We start from the raw sequence: 23,939 nt of genomic DNA, 5'->3' as shown, positions 1-23,939 counted from the left end.
CCAGACCGAGCACTCAAAGCCTCGCCCAGACCGAGCACTCAAAGCCTCGCCCAGACCGAGCACTCAAAGCCTCAGCCAGATTGAGCACTCAAAGCCTCGGCCAGACCGAGCACTCAAAGCCTCAAAGCCTCGGCCAAACTGAGCACTCAAAGCCTCGGCCAGACCGAGCACTCAAAGCCTGAGCCAGACTAAGCACTTCTAAGCCTCAGCCAGACTGAGCACTTCAAAGCCTCAGCCAGAACTGAGCACTCCATGATGAGATCATCCTACCCACGAAATTTCGTAAAACAGAACCACGTTTTTAACACTTAGCCACATTTTGAAACTTATTCACAAACTCCAGGACCACGTTTTTACTTAGTTAGATTTCAAAGGTGTTCTCACGCATTTCATCTACTAATCAGATTATCTCCCCCCCCCCCACCCAGCTTGTTTCTTCAATCCCTTCTCTACGAGTTTACAATTAACTGTTTAGTTACGATCTACAACCTACTCTTATATCCTCATCCATGGATTCTTCATCCATATTTATCAAACTGGAGGTACTAACCTCATTCGAATATTATGTTCTACAATTTCATGATCCAATTTTTCAATCAACCACCATCATCCTTTCAATTTTCATACAAATCCAATCTTACTCTGCAGGGAGGAACTTTTAACTTTAACTTTGCACGAAATTTTTATTGCACAATCTTTATGACCAGTTTTTATAACAAGACTTCATTCATTTTAGACAATACAGGCCCACACAGTCAACTGACAACATAAACCAAATAACATTTGTACACAAGTCCATTACAATAAGATTCTTCATTCATTCATTTATTCATTTACAATGTGTACACAAGTTCATTACAAAAAAAAAAAAAAAAACTCTTGCTTATTCTTCCTCGCTGGATACAAGCTCTTCTTCTTTAACGCCTTCGTCTAGGGGGGTCTGGGCCACATCATCTTCACCAATTGTTACACTACTTAGGGAACAGCTCTTCAGCTCTGCATTTGAACATCTTCCAACCGCTGTCCCAGAACTCGACCATTTCGTGCTTGTAGAAGTCTGACTGCTGGAAGCTCGAAATAACTTCTGCCTCCGTTCTCCCTCCAGCAGTCGTCCTTGATGGGCCCACCCCCCCAGACTCTTGCCCAGCCAGGTTCCTAGCGACTGTAGCATCCACTGCCATCTGAAATTCGGGGGACCCCTTGTATTGCTCCACCGCTGCGACACACAGATCGGGGTAGGCCGCCCTTTCAGAAGCCGCCTTCGCCCTCTCTTCGTTTAGCTCTCTCTGCAGGGCCCCCCTTTCAGCGGCCGCCGCTGCCCTTTCCCCTTCCATTCCCTTCTTCAACCTCTCCATCTCCGCCATCGCCTCCGCCTTCTCTACTTCTAACTCCCTCAGAAGCCTCCCCTTCTCCTCCTCTGCTTTTGCGCGCCCCTCCTCCAACTCCTTCAACAGATCTCCAATCCTAGCATCTGCTTCATCTTTTTGCCTGACCAGCTCTTCATTGCTGCTCATGGCCTCTTCATACCGCTCGACCGCAACGGCGCAGGCTCTTTCAGACTCCTCCACCTTTTTCTGTTCGCTAGCCAATTGGAACTCGAGCGACACGACCCTATGGCGCGTGTCCTCCAACTCCAACTTGACTGCTTGCAGCTCAACATGGGCAGTCTTCCAGTCGGCACTCTCCTTTTTCAACGTGGCCAACTGGGCCTTCGCCTCTTCAGCTTTTCGCTTGGCAGCCCCCGCTTTCCTTAGAAGGGCCCCTGCCAAGGTGGTCACCTCCATTTGGGCGGAACATAACCCCCTCAGCAGGTCAGCTTCATTGAACCCGGATACCGAACGCAGGGCTGCCTCGTCCACAATCTTCACCAAGCGATCTGCCCCCGCCCTGGCTAGGCCTTCCTCTCCCTCCAACCTCCCAGCTATCGCGCGGGCGTGGTAGATCGCCGTGGCCAGACGGACTCCTCCTTCCTGGGGTGCAGGGCCCCTTTGGGTCTGCTCCCTCCCGCTCGGCTCAGCTTCAGTCAACCCGACTCCCACTTGCATTGTTGGGGCAGTCTCCACAACCTCCAGTGCTGGGGTGACTCCCACCACCTCTGGGGTATCCTTGGCCACAGGGACCTCCACCTCAGCTGGTGCCACCTTAGCCCTCTTGGCCCCAGCCTCATCTGCAGCTCCCTCTGAGGCACTCCTCTTCTTTTTCTTCAAAGCCTCCCCCTCCTTTCTGGCCCGTTCCTTTACAGGATCTACGGGGGGCGGTCGTGGCTCAAAACTGCCTAAGTCCTTCCCCCCTAGCGGCCTCGGACGCGGTCGGATCCTCTCCCGCACGATCGGTTGAGGCGGTCGGTCTCCTTGCGTTTCTTTCAGCTTCGTGGCCTTGGCAAGTATGGCCCGATCCTCTACTTTATGCACTTCTCTCCTCGCCTCTAATTCTGCTCGGTCGAGGTCCCCAACCGTCGGCTGTAGTCCCAACCCCTCCTCAAACAGCGCGGACGGCTGAACAAGCTCGTCCCACTTGGCATTCTCCCTCTCCCTCCACTCCTTCACCTTCTCCTCCGCTGCCGCCCCTAGTCTTGGCTCCACCGACCTCATGGGCACCTTCCAGATGGTGCGCACTCCCACTCCTCCATTGGCCGACACATAAAACCACCGTGGCCGCCACCCTTTGATCGATGTCGGTAGCCCCGCCACCAACCCCCTCCCCATCACTGCCTGCAGGGTAACCCACGTCTCTTGCTGCCCCGACGCCTTATAACAGGAAAAGAACTCGTCTACCGCCATGGCTTCCCCCCCATTCGCCTTGGGCCACGCGCTAGCACAAGCCAGCAGAATCTTCCAGGCATTGGGCATCAATTGCCCCGGTGCTACCTCCAGACGGTTTAGTACGTCGACCACCACTTGGGGCAGCGACAACCTCAACCCACCTTTTAACGCCTCCTCGTAAAGGGAAAACTCCCCTGGCTTGGCATCAGATGGCCTTTCCCTCGATGTTGGCAGCAATAACTCCACCTCAGCCGGAATCTGGTATTTTTCCTTAATACCCTCCAAATCCGCCGCAGTAATGATGGATTTGTCAGCCTTAGTGTGCCACTGATCTGCATGTACCTGGCTTATTGGCCTTGGCGCCACTAGCATCGTCTGAGATTGTCCCACCAATTCCCCCACTCCCACCATCCGTGTCTCCGTCCTGTATCGCGCCGCTAGCTCCTCTGCATCATCATCTCCCACAGGGTCCACCCTCACATTCCCCACTTCTTCTTGTGCCATTTCTAGGGTTTGCTTACGAATCACTTCTGATGCAGGAGCAAGGAAGTTGGGAAAATGCTGCAAAGATGTGTCGTATGTAATGAAGGAATTAACACTTGGATATTTTGGGTTTTTGTAAAAAGGTAGGTGAACCGAATTATACCAAAAACCCACGGTTTACCCGTATTACATGAATCCACCTTAATTTTCGTCCGTTTCAAAACCTTTCAAATCAACAGCCAAAACCGCCTTTTCAAAACCCTCCCTCGTGACCTATCGTTTCATTTCTGCCTTAACGCTTCACTTTCTCCACGATTTTACCACGTGTATGGCCACGATGCACTGTCCCCTCCCCTTACCATGTCCTTTCCATTTCACATCATCACATGGCACATCCCCCTTCTTTGAGCCCCGCGCCGCCCTGGTCGGCACGCCCCACGCTCGGTCCCCCCCCCGCTCGGCCACTCTTGTGGTCGACACACCTCGCGGTCGGCATGCCTCACAGTCGACCCCTCCCGCTCGGCCACCCTCACGGTCAGCTTCCCCGCTCGGCCACCTTCACGGTCAGCTTCCCCCGCTCGGCCATCCTTGTGGTCGGCACGCCAAACGGTCGACCTCTCCGCTCGGTTCGTACTTCTCTTCCTTCTTACTATTTCCTTCGTTGGACTAAAGCTGCACTCGGAAATGGGGGACTACTGACATGGATAGGCCCATAATACTTACAGCCCACAACAAACAACCCCAAACCCATCGCTTGGGACCCATAGCACAACCCGGCTGGCAAAGCCCAGGACAGCTGGAGGCCATCTGGACATGGAGGGCCAATGACATTCGGGCACATGGCAGAAGAGACACAGGCCACATCAGCAGACAAAGATCTGCAGAGTTATTGCCACAACACATCACCATTAATGCAACCCATCACAGCATTTATTACGACAACACCTCCCCCGTCGGAACAGAGCCCCCTCACCCTGAACAAGGTAAGCTACGGCACAGGCTTTCGGCGGAAGGAGGCGCGTTGCAAGGGACAACGAAATGATTACCAAAGGATATAAGCAAGAATCGAGGACAGGAGGAAGGTTAAGCTTTCCTATATCTAGGGGTGGGCGCGGATCGGTTGCGGCCACGAAACCTCCAATCCGCCATCCGTCCGCTAGATTAGCGGATTGGAGAAAATCAGTCCGCATCCGTCCGCCAATCTGGTGGATGTTGATTGAGCGGATTGGCGGTTTGGCGGATGGATGCGAATCGGTTTGGCGGTTTAAGATTTTATAAATTTTCAACAAAATTCAACTTGTACACTTCCTCAAAAAAAAGATAAAAGAAAAAAGTAAAAAGAGAGTATTACAATCAATGACTTAAAAAACTATTACAATCATTGTATATCTCATCCAAAAAAAAAAAAAAGTTTGAAACTTCAGAATATCACAATCACTACATGGCTCATCCGCATATTACAATCACAGCATGATTCATCCACATAAAGTATTACAATCTGTGATTCTTAAAATATAATAATAATTCAAACTACCAAAACCATGAACAGGTCAGTAATAGAGATTGTATGTCTCTGTATTGTTACATTTATATATGTTTTTGAAAACAAAAACCAACCAGCACATATCATATTTTCTATTTATTATTTTTAGAGTTAAATTTAAAAACCAAAAAATATAGATAAATAATACTTTTATTTTTTTCAATTCAAAAAATATATTCAAGTTGAAATTTTTTTTTCAACAGAATATTTAAACTCTTTTTTAATTGAAAATACAAACAAAATATTTAAATAAATTGAAAACATAAAGTGTTATAAATTATTAGGGGTGCTCGCGGTTTGGCGGTTCGGTTGCGGCCAAAGGAATCTCAAATCCGTCATCCGTCCGCCAAATTAGCGGATTGGAGAAAATCAATCCACAACCGTCTGCTCGTTATCACGCATCCGTCCAAAATGCGGCGGATCGGTTCGGTTCGGTCGGTTTTGGCGGATCGGTATATCCGCTGCTCACCCCTACCTATCTCTCTCTCTCTCTCTCTCTCTCTCTCTCTATACTTCCTTCTTCCTTTACTGATTTGCTCGCCGGAGGATTCACTGGGGGACTACCCCGTTCCCCTTTGGACTTGCTTGCAGGTCATCTGGTGGAATCATCCGCCTGGATTGGAACTTGGAGAACTTGGACCAGTCCGACCCATCTGCCCAGGACGAACTGCATCATCAAGATTAATTTAATTAAATAACACTTATTTTTAATAAATCTCGATTAACACATAATTAAAATAATCATACCTAATTATAAATCTCACATAATTTAATTAGGCTAATTTGACTTCCATTAGAACCAAATTAATTATATTAAATTTATTAATTTGAATTAGATTTTTAATCAAACTCTCAAAATGATCCAAATATTAAATTAAATTTATTTCCGTCCTCGGTTTTGGTTTTTTAAATTGTTAAGGCTTTCAATTTCAGATTAAACCTCAAAATCTTTGTCAATAAATTACAAATTCAATTGAATACTTCATAAATAAATTTAATTTATAATAATCTGAATTCTCAATTCTCATAGCTTAATTAGCCTTAATTCGAACCCAATTAATTAAGTCTCAATTTCACAAATGTGAATCGAATATTTAATTAAACTCTCATATGATTCGATACTCGAAATTAAAATAATTCAATTTATCAATTATATTTTCTTGTGCTATTTAGGCTTTCAATTTTAAATTTTAAAATAAATCTTCAATAGAATCATATATGAATTAATCTTTATAATTTTTGTAAATCTCAAATTAATTTAAAATAATTAATAACTAAAATTTAAACTTTCTTAATTAATTAAATGTTACTCATTGTACGTGGTAAGAGCGTTACAGAAACAGAGATGAAATAGGGGGCAAGTGTGCCGTGTTTGGTTTGGTTGGCTTTGAATGGTAGTAGTATGGTATATATGAGAGTTTCCTAGTGATGTGATGTGTGGAAAAAGTTTGCTTCGTAGTAGTTATGTGCGTATTGATTAGTATGGGTGTGCACGGTGTAGTTCGGACGGTTTGAGAGTAAATTTATAAATTGAATGGTGGGTTGGCGGATTAACGGATTGATAAATTATAGTTTGGACGGTTTTTGATGGATTGACGGATTGAAGAATATTCTAACTAATAATCATATATTTACATAATATATAACACCAATTTATATAATATTTTTTAGATATGTAACACAAAATAATTTTACATAATAAGTTTCATATATATAACCACTAATTTGTAATAAATTTCATATCTTAAATCTCCTCCACACTCATTTTTATATTGATATTTCATTGGTGGTTAAAAAATATATATGTATTAACTATAGCAGAACGGAGCAGTTCGGTTGACCGATTATAAAATTTAAAGTTTAAACCACGGTTAGCGGTTAGAGCGGTGCGGATAGATGCGGATCGGTACGGTGTTAACGGATTGAGCGGTATTTTACACAACCCTATTGACTAGTGTTGGACCTTGAAAAAGACAAATGAGCATGATTCTCAATTAGATTGTTTGTTTAAGTAAAGTGAGAATAATGAAAAAATTATGATTTAATTTTTTTAAAATCGAAAGGTATATATTGAAATTTGTTTGTTGTTAAAAAATGTGTATAATTTTTTTTTTATATCATATTATGAGTGCTATTACATATCTATTATAATTATTTTGATTTAAAATATAATTAGCATTAAATTAATAATGTACTTGATCTAATTAGCTGTGTGGAAATAATTTCTCATCTTACTCCATCCACGCAGCTCATATCATATACCCACCTCTCTCTCTCTCTCTCTCTCTCTCTCTAGATGCATACTCTGTTATCTTCATTGCCCATACGTCTTCAACTATTTAAACATCCTTAGAAATGAAGCATAAAAGTTTGTCTGCCCTGATATCATCCTTTAACCTTTTCGTTTTCACTTTCTTCCTCTTATCAGAAACAACTTCTTGTGTGGATTCACAGTATGAAGCCTGTGTGCCCAAAAAATGTGGTGGCCAAAGCATAAGCTACCCTTTTTGGATTCAAGGTGAACAAGAGTCTTATTGTGGGTACCCTGGTTTTGAGCTCACTTGCCAAAATAACCATTCCATTCTTCAAATACCGGAAAATAATTATACAGTCCAGGAAATTTTCTATGGCAACCAATCTATTCGCATATCGGTTTCAAATTTAGGCAGTGAATGTTTACCACCAATTAGAAACTTATCACTTGAAGTGGGCACGTTTAAATTTGCTTCTTCTGATATTCCATATCTCCATATATTATCCAATTGTTCGTTGTCGTTGCCTGGGGGGCTTTTGGATTATAATAGGATTAGTTGTGAGGCCAAGAATGAAAATGTTTGGGGTTTGGCTTTGGCAATGTTTGGAAACAATAAAAACTTGAGCTATGCGTTGGGAAAGTGCGAAACCCAGGTGTTGGCACCGGTTGAGTTGAATGGATATGATGTGATTGGGGACTACATGGAAGTGCTGAGGAGGGGATTTGTGTTGCAGTGGAAGGCTAGTAATTGCAATGAGTGTAAGGCAAGTGGCGGGCGTTGTGGGTTTGATGCGAGTAGTTACCAATTCCGCTGCTTCTGCAAAGATAGACCTCACCGTGTCAGGTGTAAAACTCGTAAGTCCTCTGTCTCTCTTCTCTCTCCCATGTTGCCATAGCTCATATCGTGTTTTCTCAAGAAAATGTGTGTGCTTGATAAAGAGTTGGATTATCAACACTATAAGGACCATTCAATTTATGATCATGTGAGATAAGATGATTGAAATGGATAATTATCAGTGGTGTTAACCTTTTTCTTGGCTGCCTGCCAGCTAATGGAACAACACTCAGTTCCCATTTCTACTATGCATTTTAAACGGGAACTCAGTTTCCATTTTTAGTGTACTTTTTAAATAGGAACGAGTGCGTTTTTCTTTCTATTTGAAAAAGTATATACTAAAACTAATTTGATTAGATTCCAAATTCCTAATTCTATCTTGAGACCAATTTGTATATTATATGACCTGGATTGTAAATCAAATTGTGTGACTACATACTATTTAACTAGGATTTTTGGTCTAATGGTTCTATAGTAACCATTTTGTGGTGTGAGATTGTGAGTTCAACTCTTATGAAAAGGAGTTTAATACCTAAACGTTGCCTTTAGTTTCTAAAAAAACTATGGGTATCTTTTACTTCATTTGAATTGTAAGATGAAAAAAGAGAAGAAATAATTTTGGTCTCTCTTCTAATCGAGAAAATAAAAGAAATGATTATATTTCTCACCATCATATATGGACGAGTAAGAAAGCAAATTATATGAAAGTTATATGAGCAAGATTTATTTTATTCAATTGTATTTTAAGGAGCAATTTTGACATTATAAATGTTTTACAACCAATCAACTTGTTCCTTATCAGATCTCACCATTTTCAGTGCAAAATGAAACAGGCTTGATAAGATAATTCTCCTTTCAGTATTTCTCACTTAATTTATAAACCAAACATAAAAAAAGTTATTTTTTTCATCATTTTTTATTATTTCTCACTAAAGAGAGTGTAGGAGAAAGTGCTCAGTCCATAGAAACAAAGAGTACCTCATTGGAGAGGGATGCCTACTGCTAGGAATTTAACTGTGTTAGAGACTTCTATAGTTTTAAGTTGCTTTCAATAATCCATTATTAGGGTATGCCAACAAATTTGCCATGGTAATTGTTTAATAGGGCTAGTTTCTGTCTAAGAAGCAACCAGTCTTTTTCCACTCTCACATTATTGATTCAACTCTCGGAGTACATTTCCAAGTTCCAGATAGATTAGGCAATAAATTTGATTCTTACATTTTCTCCTATCCCTCTCGCTAAGGAGTGTTGGAAGGGGAGTCCAAAGGTATAGCCATCTTTTGGACAAGACATCGGTTTTGATGGCGCCTTCGATGGTGGGTAATTGCTTTATTTTATTTTATTTTATTATAAAAAAAATATCCTTTTAGTTGTACCTTTAATTCTTGACTCATTTTCTATTTTCTCGATTTCTAGGTGACTATAATACTTTACATCATGAAAAAATATTACATATATTGAAAAGGGAGTCATTAAAACTTTGAAATGGAGATTATCACAGTCTCAAATAAATTCTATTAGAATAATTTCTATTCATTAAGGATTTTTTTAATCTTAAAAAAATAATTATTTCATTTTTAAAATTCTAATTTCTCAACATTACATAAATATTGATTTTTATCTAATTGTGAAATTCAAATACCATAAAATATGTAAATTATATAGAGGCTAAGAGCATCCACATCAACATTAATAAATTGAGTCAAATTACAACAAAAAATTACTTTTCTATTTTAACTAGTATTTTTTGTATGTAAACACTACAACTCTTTATTCTAAAATTAAATTTTATAAAATATTCATTTTGTATTGTTAAAAAGTAGTTAAAGTAGTATAGGAGAATTTAATTTTTCATTGTTATATATATGCAGTTTCATGTTTAAAATAAAATAAAACAAAATAAGAAAATTGTGCCCAATGACAGTTGTCTGGTTGGACATCCAAAGTATATAAGATATTCAAAGCCTATGTAGTTCAATATTCCTTAAAAGAAAAAAAAATATGTGCAGTAGTTGGTAGTTCGGTAGGATATTCGGCCGGATGACCGACAAGATGTCTGGTCACTCTTAGAAATAAATGATAAAATATTATATAACCTGTGAACAATGTATCACTATATGCAATGTGTTGTAGTAAATTTGACTAAAAACTAATTTAGAAATAATTTATTGAGACTAATAAAGCAAAAATTTTATAATTTATTAATTATATTTAATCAAAATCTATATTTATTGACACTCATGTAGATGCTCTAATGGGCCACACAAAATGTAAAACTAACACACTTTGTTTACTATTTATTTTTGGTGGGTCGGTTGCTCTTCTATAAGACTTAAAATTATCAAATATTTTCTCTTCGTGTGGAAAAATGACCAACTATTCTCTATGATAACGTTCATTGAAATATAAATATTAAAATTATATTTAGATTATAAATTTAAGTAAATTTTAATAAATTTTTTTAATATAGATAAAATATAATTATACGTTATTTATTTTTTTTATTGTCTTTTTTTTTTTCGTTTTTAAATCTCTATTTAAATTCATCATTCAAACACAACTTTTAGTCAAATAGGCTAAATAAATTAATAAGATAAAATATCATATCAAAACCATAATCATTTTATTTTTTTTCTTACAAATAAATAAAATATAAATATTAATATTAAAATATAAATATTAAAATGATAACGTTCATTGAAATATAAATATTAAAATTATATTTAGATTATAAATTTAAGTAAATTTTAATAAATTTTTTTTAATATAGATAAAATATAATTATACGTTATTTATTTTTTTTATTGTCTTTTTTTTTTTTTTTAAATCTCTATTTAAATTCATCATTCAAACACAACTTTTAATCAAATAGGCTAAATAAGTTAATAAGATAAAATATCATATCAAAACCATAATCATTTTATTTTTTTACTTACAAAAGTTTAAAAAGTTAAAAAAACCAAACCAAAACAAACGAACTTCTTAACCCGAAATTTAAAAAAAAAATTCTCAATTCAAAAAAGTGAACTGATAAAACCAATTCTAAACGGCGAAATAAATTATCCAAATGAGTCTGTCACTCAGTCAATTGCTGGTCAATGAGGAAGCTGAGAAGGAAACCCCAATCAATTCCAGAGCAACCAACGACTCCCAACTCCAAAGGCTACGCTTAGCAAGTCGTTGGATAACACAAGTAAGAAGAGCATTTCCTTCTTCTCTGCTATGGTGGTTTGTTTTCGTTTGCTGAATTGGGTATTTCGAATGGGTTTTCCTTCCATTTTTTCTTTCTTAGTTGTCTCCCATTTAGTGATTGTTCACTCTACTTGGCAAGACGACATGCTAGGGTACCGACATGGTTGTCCACAGTCCTTCGACTGTGGAAAACTTGGGCCTATCAAATTCCCTTTCTCCAACGACACATATCCCCGGTGTGGGTTGTGTCCTGTCAATTGTAGCAAACCAGTACCAAAACTCCATTTCTGGCGGATGGAAGAACGGTATGAAGTTAAGGAATTCTTGAATGATGAAGCTGTAAATGTTAGTGACAAATTCATAAGATCTAATAGTTGCGACATTTTCAGTAACTTGCTGCCTCCCCCTCCTCGTTCTTCTATTTCCTATACAATCTCTCCCAACCTCACCTTGTTCAAATGCCCTGCAAACAGCAGCAGTAAACCTCAACTGCAGACAGAAGTTTACAGTTACAGCAACTGCCCAGGCTACACTGTCTACTATACAGATCCTAATCAACACACTCCAACTCCTGCCAATCCTTCATCTGACTGTGTAGTTATTCAACTACCAATGCTACCATCAATCCGGAATATAAATGTCAGTGATCTATTTTCACTATTGGCTTTTGAATTCACCATCTGGTTGCATGTGTCAAAGGAATGTTTAGAGTGTCACCATAATGGAGGCCAATGTCGTGGCCCCGTAGAGTTCCATTGCATAAAGGATGAAGGTATTGGCATTTCTGCATTTGCATGCTGTTATTTCTGTATTAATCCACCACACAAAACTCCAATTCTGGTGGATGGGAACGTTATGAAGTTATGGAATTCTTGAATGATGAAGCTGTAAATGTTAATGACAAACTCATAAGCTCTAATAGTTGCGACATTTCTGCATATGCATGCTATTACTTTACATTAGACTTTATTTTCAGACAGCCTTTTAAACATGCCGAATTTATTAATTTTTTTATTGACATTGGTTGCAGGAAAAAGCAACTTGAAATTGATTCTAGGAGCAGGTAATATACATCAATTTTATAACTAATATTTTTATGCATGAATATATTTAGATGCTTGGTTTCCAATCTACTAAACATGTCTAATTGCTTCAGCTGCTGCTGCTGCTGGAGTTGGGATTTTATTAATTCTATTGCTCTACATAAGGAAACTCTTCCAAAGTGAATTGACAGAGAGCTACCAAAATGTTGAGAACTTTCTAACGAATTATAGATCTCTTACTCCAAAAAGGTACACTTATTCTGACATAAAGAAAATGACCAACTCCTTCAGAGTTAAACTTGGTCAAGGAGGCTTTGGTTGTGTCTTCAAAGGAAAGTTAGAAAATGGTTGCTTTGTGTTTGTGGCAGTGAAGGTTCTGGAAGGGTTGAAAGGTACCGGAGAAGAGTTTATTAATGAGGTTGTGACCATTAGTCGGACATCTCATGTTAATATTGTAACTCTTGTAGGCTTTTGTTTTGAGGGTCGCAAAAGAGCTCTTATATACGAGTTCATGCCTAACGGATCTCTTGAGAAATTCATATATGATAGGAACTCATTGAAATTTCATCAGTTGGGGTGGGAAGCATTGTACCGAATTGCAATTGGGATTTCTAGAGGATTAGAGTACTTACACCGTGGTTGCAACATGCGAATTTTGCATTTTGACATAAAGCCTCATAATATTCTTCTAGATGAGGACTTTCGCCCAAAGATCTCTGATTTTGGCCTTGCAAAACTGTGCCCACAGAAAGAGAGTATTATCTCACTGTCGGGAGCTAGAGGGACAATTGGCTATATTGCTCCAGAAGTATTTTCTAGAAACTTTGGAGGGGTTTCACACAAGTCTGATGTATATAGCTATGGAATGTTGATTCTAGAAATGGTTGGAGGAAGAAAGGGCATTGATGTTGGAGTTGATCAAAGTACAGAAATATACTTTCCAGAATGGATATACAAGCGTCTTGTTCTAAATGAAGAACTTGGGTTGCCTGACAATGTGAATGACGAGGTAAATGAAAGTGCAAGGAAGATGATTATAGCTGGCCTGTGGTGCATACAAACTGATCCCTCACACCGACCATCAATGAGTAGGGTGGTGGAGATGCTAGAAGGAAGCCTGGAGTCCTTGCAAATCCCACCTAAGCCTTTCTTGTCTTCTCCCTCAAGTTCACCAGCAGAATCTTCAACTACACACACACACACTTCATAACATATTGTGTGATTCACGATACTCCATGGGCAAAATGAGCATTTCCAATGAGAATTAAGTAACTGGTACCTCTTGTGTGGTTCTGCATACATCTCTCAAAACTAGGTGAATTTGTAGTGCTTGAACAATATATTATGATTAGCTTTCATCTGCAACTAGTTATTATTCTATAAGTGCTCGAGTCTTGAGTTATATGATTATTATCCAACTAGTTATTATTTGTTACATCTTAATTGTATTATAGAGGTCTGCCAAGGCCTGAACAAGTAGTTACCAGTTCTTTAGAATTCACATTTTCCCCCAAGGGCTTAAATGCTAGGCTGGGGCTAGTTACATTCAGTAAGATTTAAAAATAAATGGTATTTCTTGATCTTCTCTGACATTGAAAAAAAAAAAAAAAATCTTGAAACAATGTTTTAAAATATATAATTTAAAAGAAAAACATTTACAAACAAAGATTCAATTTTATCAAGAACGTCTAAAAAGGATTATTTTTCTATTTATGTTTTATAGTATTTTTCTTTTGAAAATTAGTTAAATTAGTTTGATTGAATAGTTAAAATAAGGACAAAATCTATTTTACTCTCTTGTAGTTTAACCTCAAAGCACTCTGCCTTCCTATCGTTTAAAAATAGCCAAATAGCTCCCTCATGATTTTGACTATTTTGCAATTACCTCCTTATCGTTAATATTTCTATTTAAACTGACAGAATTGTTGGACAATCTTCACTGTATTTAAAAGATTTAATTCTATTGTGTACACAACAACAAATAGAATTTAAAGAAATAAAGAAAAAGGAGAGAATTTGTTTGATTACAAAAATCAAACTCGAAATAAAAATAAATAAATAAACACAGATTTTATTTTGTTACAAAAACAAAATTAAAATCTGATTTAAATAAATAAAAACAACACTGAAAATAAATTAAATAACTTACTTGATTTAATTTTTTTGAATTATTTTCTGATCAAGTCCAGTGTTTAACACTGTGTCCTTAAGACAGATTCGTCCTCTCCACGGTGCTTTCAGAATTCGGACGTCTATCTCCCAGGATGAAATGATCTACCACAAACAATAGCAGTACTACTAATTGTTTGCCTTACGAACACACTAAGTGTTTACACTCTTTCTTTCAGAAATAAAATGCAGCAAGATGAAGAATATAAATAGCAGAAGTGAAATACGAAATTTCTGAATGAAAAACATCAAATGAGGGTGGTCCTATTTATAGATGTGAAGGTGGCTCTTGGATTTGAATTGAACAGGTATGTGGCTCTTGGTTTTGAATTGAACAGGTATGATACCTGTTGGGTTTTGAATTCAAACAGATTCAACAATTCAAACAGATAGCAATTACGGGAAGGGCCCTGTTTGGGTGTGCACTAATTCCAAAACAGTTTATTTCTGTTTGAAAACGGGAAGGGCCCTGTTTGGATGAACAAAAAATCCAAACCAATTTAATTTGAATTCTGGATTTTATTTTAATAAAAAATAGAATTAAATTCAAATGTTTTTGGCCTAAAAAGATTAGAAGCCCAACCCAACCACACACCACGCACCCGCGCCCAGCCCGACCGGACGGACGGCGGCGGCGGCGCGCGCGTGCGTGTGGTGATTTTTGGGTCCAATGGGTCTAGCCCATTTTGCTCATAACCTCTCCCTCTAAAACACTTGGGTACCCCTTGGGGCACACCCCAAGTATCTCACCCTAAGCCTTATAAACCTTTTCAAAACTTCCCACCAAATCAATGTGGGACAAGCCAATTTACAACCTTAAGGAATTTCTACCAAAACTCCATTTCCATGGAGCACACTTTGGCTTCAATTTCCCATTCACTCGGTAATGGTTTTGATCAACCAAATATACCACGTGAATCACAACGCGGCATAGAACGCGTTACCACTTTGACCCGAGTAAATCGACACTCGGGGTCCACCTAAAAAATAGACCGAACTTAGGAAAAAATTCTGGTTTTATCCAGAATTTTATAACCATTTCCAACAATCCCCCACATGAATGGAATTTGATGACAACGGAAATGCAACAATATGCAGACTTTAACGAAAGAGTATAAGTCGAAAATATCTTGCATCAGGATAGGTAGTTTTCGGCTTTGAACCTTCCCTAGTGATAACCTATCGGACTTACTGGCTAACCAATGGACGCGATGCCTTGAATTGTTCAGCCGTTTGTGTAAGCCAAGACAATAGATTTCACACAAAATATCTTCTAACACATCGTGGTTCTCACTGTTGTGTTCATTTTGGCCTTGAACGCGCCTGGTTTTCATAAGTGTTTCTAGAGAATTTAGCCTCTTCATTCTCATAGAACCGGCCCCAGTTCAACACTTATATAGGTGATTCTTATTGTGAGTATCTTTTTATACTCATCTTGATTTTATGTCTTAATCAAGATATAAGTAATCATTAAAAGCAAAGCTTATCCTTATACCCCTGCAGACAACATATGTTGCAGATATCACTCTCACCATAGGAATGGGTAGGAATTTTAATCCCTTGGTGATTTCTGGCGAGCCATACATAACTTAGTTGTCCCTTTGAACTTAGTTCTTGGGATCTCCAGTCATATAAGTAGGGTTACCATTATGACGACTCTTATGTAATAGGCTTTAATCCCATCCCCTTCGATGAACTATACACTAGCTCTTTTGTCAAACCTTTTGTTAACGGATCCGCAATATTCTCTTTAGATTTTATATAATCTATTGAGATTATTCCATTTGACAACAATTGCCTTACGGTATTATGTCGACGACGTATATGTCGTGACTTACCGTTATACATGTGATTCTGTGTCCTGCCTATTGCAGATTGACTATCACAATGAATACAAATAGCTGGCACAGGTTTTGGCCACATTGGAATGTCTTCTAAGAAGTGACGAAGCCATTCTGCTTCTTCACCTGCTTTGTCTAAAGCAATGAACTCGGATTCCATTGTGGATCGTGCGATGCAAGTTTGTTTCGTGGACTTCCAAGAAACAGCAGCGCCTCCTAGAGTAAAGACATATCCACTAGTGGATTTTATATCTTTAGTATCCGATATCCAATTGGCATCACAATAACTTTCGAGTACTGCTGGATATCGAGTAAAGTTCAAACCATGATCACGAGTAAATCTTAGATATCTAAGAACTCGAATGATCGCTTTCCAATGGTCTTCTCCAGGGTTACTAGTGTACCTACTCAATTTACTTATAGCATAAGCTATATCAGGACGAGTACAATTCATTAGATACATTAGGCTTCCAATGATTTGAGAGTATTTTAACTGAGACACTGCATCACCTTTATTTTTTGATAAATAAAGATTGATGTTTACAGGTGTTCTAGCTAAATTCAAATCATCCTTGATAAATTTATCAAGAATTTTCTCAATATAATGAGATTGAGATAATGCATATCCGTCAGATGTTTTAGTAATTTTCATTCCTAAGATAACATTTGCGACCCCCATATCTTTCATATCAAATCTTTTGTTAAGCATCTGCTTAGTTGATTTGATCATGTTTTGACTGCTTCCGATGATAAGCATGTCATCCACATAAAGACAAACTATGACATATCCTTGGTCAGTGTTTTTAACATAGACGCATTTGTCACATTCGTTTATCTTAAACCCATTAGTAAGCATTGCATGATCAAATTTTTCATGCCATTGCTTAGGTGCTTGTTTTAATCCATAAAGGGATTTTACAAGTCGACAAACTTTCTTTTCTTGCCCTGATACTACAAACCCTTCGGGTTGTTCCATATAGATCTCTTCATTTAGATCACCGTTTAAGAAAGCTGTCTTAACATCCATTTGATGTATTTCTAAATTAAACAACGCTGCTATAGAAATAAGCATGCGAATGGATGTTATTCTTGTCACAGGGGAATATGTGTCAAAATAGTCCAGACCTTCCTTTTGTCTGTAACCTTTAACAACAAGTCTTGCTTTATACTTGTCAATTGAACCATCTGCTTTCATTTTTCTCTTGAATATCCATTTATATCCAAGAGGTTTAGAACCTGGTGGAAGATCCACCAATTCCCAAGTATGATTTTGCATAATGGATTCAATTTCATTATTAACAGCCTCTTTCCACAAAGGTGCTTCAGGACCTGTCATTGCTGCCTTAAAGCTTTGAGGTTCATTTCCTAACAAGTATGTCAGAAAATCTGGACCAAAGGATTTTGATGTTTTTGCTCTCTTACTCCGTCTTGGTTCATCATTAGTTAAATCCTGTTGGTCGAGACTATTACTAGTCTCTTGTGTTTGATTGTCATTATTCTCTTGACTTTGTGTACAATCATAAGTTCTTTTCTGTGAACTTAATTCCTGTCCTTTCTTGTAAGGAAAGACATGTTCAAAAAACACAGCATTCCTTGACTCTATAATAGTGTTCACATTTATATAAGGTATATCTGATTTATAAGTCAGAAACCGATATGCACTACTATTCTGAGCATAACCAATAAACACACAATCTACTGTTTTTGGTCCAATCTTAGTCTTTTTAGGAACATGTACTTCAACTTTTGCCAAACACCCCCACACTTTTAAGTATTTGTAGGAAGGTGGTCGACCTTTCCACAATTCATAAGGAATGCTTTTGGTTTTCTTGTGGGGTATTCTATTAAGAACATAATTAGCAGACAATATTGCTTCCCCCCACAAGTTCTGTGGTAAGCCTGAACTTAGTAACATGGCATTCATCATTTCTTTTAGGGTTCTATTCTTCCTTTCAGCAATTCCATTTTGCTGTGGAGAATAAGGGGCTGTAGTTTGGTGAATAATGCCATGTTGTGCACAAAATTCATTTAATGGTGCATCATATTTACCACCCCTATCACTTCTAACCATTTTAATGGTTTTACCAAATTGATTTTCAACTTCTGTTTTGTAGAGTTTAAACATTTCTAAGGATTCATCTTTACTTCTAAGTAAATAAACATAACAATATCTTGTGCAATCATCGATAAATGTTATGAAATACTTTTTGCCACCTCTAGTTTGAATAAATTTTAAATCACATACATCAGTATGAATTAATTCTAGAGGTTCGGTTTTTCTTTCAACCGATTTAAATGGAGCCTTAGTTAGTTTCGCTTCTACACAAATTTCACATTTATGATTAGGATTAATTTCAAACTTTGGTATATAATCTAAACCAATTAATCTACGCAAAGCATCAAAATTCGCATGTCCTAATCTACCATGCCATAAATTTGACTCAAGAATATAAACAAAAGATGTGTTATTCTTATTCATAGCAACTTTCGGTACAACTGTCATTACATTCAACTTAAAGAGACCATCACTCATGTATCCCTTACCAACATACATACCACTCTTTGTTAATACAAATTTATCAGACTCAAATACAAGCCTAAAACCATTTTTACTTAACAAAGACCCAGAAACTAAATTCTTCCGGATGTCAGGTACATGCAGTACGTTGTTGAGGGTCAGTTCTTTCCCTGATGTCATCTTCAAGATTACTTTCCCTTGTCCAGCCACAGTAGAAGTAGAAGAATTTCCCATGAAAAGTTGTTCACCATTTGCAGCCTCATTGTAGGTAGTGAACATCTTCTTGTCCGCACATATGTGACGAGTTGCTCCAGTGTCAACCCACCACTCTTTGGGATTTCCAACCAAGTTAGCCTCAGACACCACAGCAGAGAGGTTGATGTCATTCACTCCGTCAGAGATGTAATCCAATTCTGTTACATTGGCCTGATTTGTGGTCTTCTTACTTGTACTTCCATGATTCTTTTTAGGGCGGCGGCAGTCAGAAGCTCGATGTCCAGTTTTGCCACAGTTATAGCATTTTCCTTTGAACTTCTTGCTACTATCGCCTTGTTTAGGACCATCTCCAGTAAACTTTCTCTTTTTGTTATGTGGTTTATGAACTTGTTCAACCACATTTGCCTTGGACTCAATGGGATTTTTCCCATTCCTCTTTTCAGCCTTTCGGTTATCTTCTTCAATTCTTAATCTTACAATCAATTCATCCATAGTCATCTCTTTGCGTTTATGTTTTAAATAATTTTTGAAATCTTTCCAAGCCGGTGGTAACTTTTCCACTAAAGCAGCGACTTGGAATGACTCGCTAAGAGACATACCTTCTGAATGAATATCATGCAAAATTATTTGAAAACTTTGAACTTGAGATATTACCGTTTGGGAGTCTACCATAACAAAGTCCAGAAATTTTCCGACGACAAATTTCTTCGTGCCGGCATCTTCTGTCTTGTATTTCTTCTCCAAAGAATCCCACAATTCTTTTGCTGTTTTCAGAGGACTGTATACATTATACAGCATATTGTCAAGGCCATTTAGGATGTAGTTTCTGCACAGGAAATCTGAATGTTTCCAAGCATCTACAGCGGCAACAACTTGCCGATCACTTTCACCCTCTTTAAGTGCTGGAGCCTCTTCATGGAGAAACTGGGCCAAATTAAGAGTTGTAAGATAGAACAGCATCTTCTGCTGCCATCTCTTAAACTCGGTACCGTTAAATTTTTCCGGTTTTTCTCCATGATTGATTGGTACATGAACATGGTTCTGGATAGGGACCGATGTAGGTGTAACAATAGGAGTACCACTGCCAGATGCAGTTTCAGTTGTAGTAGCCATAATCTCTGATTACAAAAATCAGAAAATATTAAAACACAAATTAATTTCCTAGTTACTAAAACCAGAAAATAATTGTAATAACAAAATAATTTTATTTTCCTTGTTACTAAAACAAGAAAAATAAAATATATAACAAGAATTTTCTGTAATACCAAATAATATTCTGAATTGTTAATGACACCAGTATCGTACTACTAGATGTTGTCAAAGAAAAGAGACAGTATATTACTACTATCTGTCAAATAGCATAAATCACTATTTGTTTTTCCAACCAGAATATTAATTTGAAAACACAGAAAATTAAATACAATGAAGATACCCAAAAAGGAATCTGTCTTAAGATTGTTGGACAATCTTCACTGTATTTAAAAGATTTAATTCTATTGTGTACACAACAACAAATAGAATTTAAAGAAATAAAGAAAAAGGAGAGAATTTGTTTGATTACAAAAATCAAACTCGAAATAAAAATAAATAAATAAACACAGATTTTATTTTGTTACAAAAACAAAATTAAAATCTGATTTAAATAAATAAAAACAACACTGAAAATAAATTAAATAACTTACTTGATTTAATTTCTTTGAATTATTTTCTGATCAAGTCCAGTGTTTAACACTGTGTCCTTAAGACAGATTCGTCCTCTCCACGGTGCTTTCAGAATTCGAACGTCTATCTCCCAGGATGAAATGATCTACCACAAACAATAGCAGCACTACTAATTGTTTGCCTTACGAACACACTAAGTGTTTACACTCTTTCTTTCGGAAATAAAATGCAGCAAGATGAAGAATATAAATAGCAGAAGTGAAATACGAAATTTCTGAATGAAAAACATCAAATGAGGGTGGTCCTATTTATAGATGTGAAGGTGGCTCTTGGTTTTGAATTGAACAGGTATGATACCTGTTGGGTTTTGAATTCAAACAGATTCAACAATTCAAACAGATAGCAATTACGGGAAGGGCCCTGTTTGGGTGTGCACTAATTCCAAAACAGTTTATTTCTGTTTGAAAACGGGAAGGGCCCTGTTTGGATGAACAAAAAATCCAAACCAATTTAATTTGAATTCTGGATTTTATTTTAATAAAAAATAGAATTAAATTCAAATGTTTTTGGCCCAAAAAGATTAGAAGCCCAGCCCGCCCGACCGGACGGCGGCGGCGGCGGCGCGCGCGTGGTGATTTTTGGGTCCAATGGGTCTAGCCCATTTTGCCCATAACCTCTCCCTCTAAAACACTTGGGTACTCCTTGGGGCACACCCCAAGTATCTCACCCTAAGTCTTATAAACCCTTTCAAAACTTCCCACCAAATCAATGTGGGACAAGCCAATTTACAACCTTAAGGAATTTCCACCAAAACTCCATTTCCATGGAGCACACTTTGGCTTCAATTTCCCATTCACTCGGTAATGGTTTTGATCAACCAAATATACCACGTGAATCACAACGCGGCATAGAACGCGTTACCACTTTGACCCGAGTAAATCGACACTCGGGGTCCACCTAAAAAATAGACCGAACTTAGGAAAAAATTCTGGTTTTATCCAGAATTTTATAACCATTTCCAACAAGAATTTGTTTTACACATGCCAACCTCTAGAGTTTTTTTTTTCCTAAAGTTTTTTAGAGTGGTGCATTGTGTGGTTGAGATTTAATGACAAGTCACATTAATTTTTCAGTATTAAATCTCAACCACACAATATACCACTTTAAGAAACTTTAGAAAAAAAATACTCTAGAGGATCTTGGTGCCCAAAATTCACAATTGACTTGGAAACAAAATTCAATTAAAATTAAAATACAATGGCCTATTTTGAGAAGTGGGTTATAATCCACTTCCTAGATTATAATTCACTTCATCTCTCACAAAAAAGCTGTTTATAAGTTGTTTATAAACAACTTTTTGGTGAAAAGCTGATTATAACCATCTTCTCAAAATAGGCAATATCAAATGACGAATATACCCTTTTAACTCCTTCCCAAAACCCCTAATCTCTTCTTCTTCCCAAAAACCAAACCCTACCACCATCTGCCACCGTCTCCTTGCCACCTCAACCCTCTTCTCCGACTTCCTTCGCCACCATTCCTTTCTCCCCCAACTACCGTACCCTTCGCCAACCTCCTCTGAAACTGCCACCTTCCTCCCACACCTCCCAGGCCACCGCCTCTCTCCTCCCTCACCGCTATGTTCTGCCTCCCCCCACTGACTTGCAGATTTGCAGTACACAGCTTTACTACATCTGTGTATAGCCCCTTGATTTGCACGAACCCCACAACTTGCCATTGGTCCAAAGCAACGCAACGAATCATTTTCTAATTTAGATTGCATCTCCATTAATACCATTGGCCATTTTGTTGTCGTCTTGTGTATATATATACTTGTATCTCTCTGTACAGTTACATATAAATTTGGCCCGGTCCTGGCCAGCACATGTGAGCCGGGACTTGAGCCTCGCGGATTCTTACCAAAATTCAGGCCAGCCTGGCTTGGCCCACGAGTCAGAAAATTAGGCCCGACCCCAAAGGGTATTCAGGTCTTGGACGAGCTTGGACAGGACTTAAAACATTTTTTTAAATTTTTTTTCTATTTTTTCACCAAAAATGATACTAGGCCACGGGTCGAGGCTTTAAGTGGGGCTTGGTATGGGCTTAACCGGGTCGGAACCACCCCGGGCTGTGAGCCATTTTTACCCCCCTAATTCTCTTATATATGTATAATATATATGTTGGATGTATACATTTTTTATTTTTTAATGAGGTCAAATTATGTACACTTTATTTACCCATTAAGATTGGCTGCGATGGTGGTTGAATTTGAATAAACTGATCGTGGTGATTTTTATTTTATTTTTTCCTTTCAAAAACTAGACAAAGATATAGTTGCAATAAGAAGGTTATAAACATCTTTTTGTCTTGTTGGTTAGCAGAGTTAATTATGTGTTTTAGTCTAAAAATATAAAGGAGGTATTTGCATATTTTTTTAAAAATACCCTAAAATAAAATAGTGTTGTTGGACTCTACGCTAGTAAAACTAGTTTGGTAAAGTAAAGAAAATGGTTTTTTTTTTTTTTTTTTTTTTTTTTTTTTGTGTGTGTGTATTTTTTGACTGTATTTGTTTTATAGATTTGGAGAGGTTTTGGAAAATGAACGAGAGAATGTATGTAAAATGTAAGTTAAATGTAATTAAATTTTATTTATATTTCATCTACATTTTTTTTTTCAAATATTTCTCAAAATTCATAAACCAAATATAATCTTACTTATCATTTTGCCCAGCAGGATTAGAGTTGCTCTTAGGCCATGTTTGTTTGGCTAATTAAGTTGGATGTGATTGTTAGTGAAAACGATGGTTAGTGAAAAGATTGTTAAATTATTTTTATATAAAATAAATAAATAAATTATTTTTATATTAAAAAAACTAAACAAATATTAAAACAAACAGGTGCACTTCGTAAAAATAAATTAAATTAAATTAAAAAAATAAATTTTTTATATAAAATAAACTAATCTCCTCACTATTTTTTTAATCCCACCCAAAACTCAGCCAAATTAATCCCCCTACTGAGAGGGATTACTAAGCCCCTTAGACTATCAATCTGCCCTCCCATTTTGAGTCAAGAGCCTCTCCTTGCAAGCTTGTGCTTGCGTCCGTGCTTGCAGGTCTTCGGGTCTACTTTTAGGTCCAATTTTGATAATCCGAACCGTTTATATTTTATGATTTATTCAGTATATCATACCTGTAAAAAATCAAGTTGATTGGATATCAGAAAGTATGTGTTTGAAAAATTGAACTAAACACTATTTTTTAAAGAATTTAATAAACAGTTTTCCGAACATATGCTTTCTGATATCCGATCAACTTAATTTTTTACAGGTATGATATACTGAATAAATCATAAAATATGAACGGTTCGGATTATCAAAATTGGGCCTAAAAATAGACCCGAAGGCCTGCAAGGACAGGCGC

The 23,939-nt window shown here is 37.5% G+C and overlaps 1 protein-coding gene across 2 annotated transcripts; it reads left to right on the top strand.

The window, feature by feature from the left end:
* Positions 1-7,020: 7,020 nt before the first annotated feature.
* On the top strand, positions 7,021-13,492 carry LOC145791062 (rust resistance kinase Lr10-like). 2 transcript variants are annotated; one of them, XM_082870848.1, is made up of 3 exons: positions 7,021-7,897; positions 12,100-12,132; positions 12,226-13,492. In XM_082870848.1, exons 1-3 carry the CDS (start codon positions 7,144-7,146, stop codon positions 13,320-13,322), a joined length of 1,884 nt encoding a protein of 627 aa, XP_082726974.1. In that variant the 5' UTR covers positions 7,021-7,143; the 3' UTR covers positions 13,323-13,492. The 2 variants fall into 2 exon arrangements, with proteins under 2 accessions (XP_082726974.1, XP_082726975.1); XM_082870849.1 differs by lacking the exon at positions 7,021-7,897 and adding an exon at positions 10,939-11,841.
* The last annotated feature ends 10,447 nt before the right edge of the window (positions 13,493-23,939 follow it).

The sequence above is a fragment of the Camellia sinensis genome, chromosome 5 (assembly GCF_055761805.1).
Source record: "Camellia sinensis isolate YWXY chromosome 5, ASM5576180v1, whole genome shotgun sequence".
Classification (NCBI taxonomy): Eukaryota; Viridiplantae; Streptophyta; class Magnoliopsida; order Ericales; family Theaceae; genus Camellia; species Camellia sinensis.
This window is presented reverse-complemented; position numbering and strand designations above follow the sequence as displayed.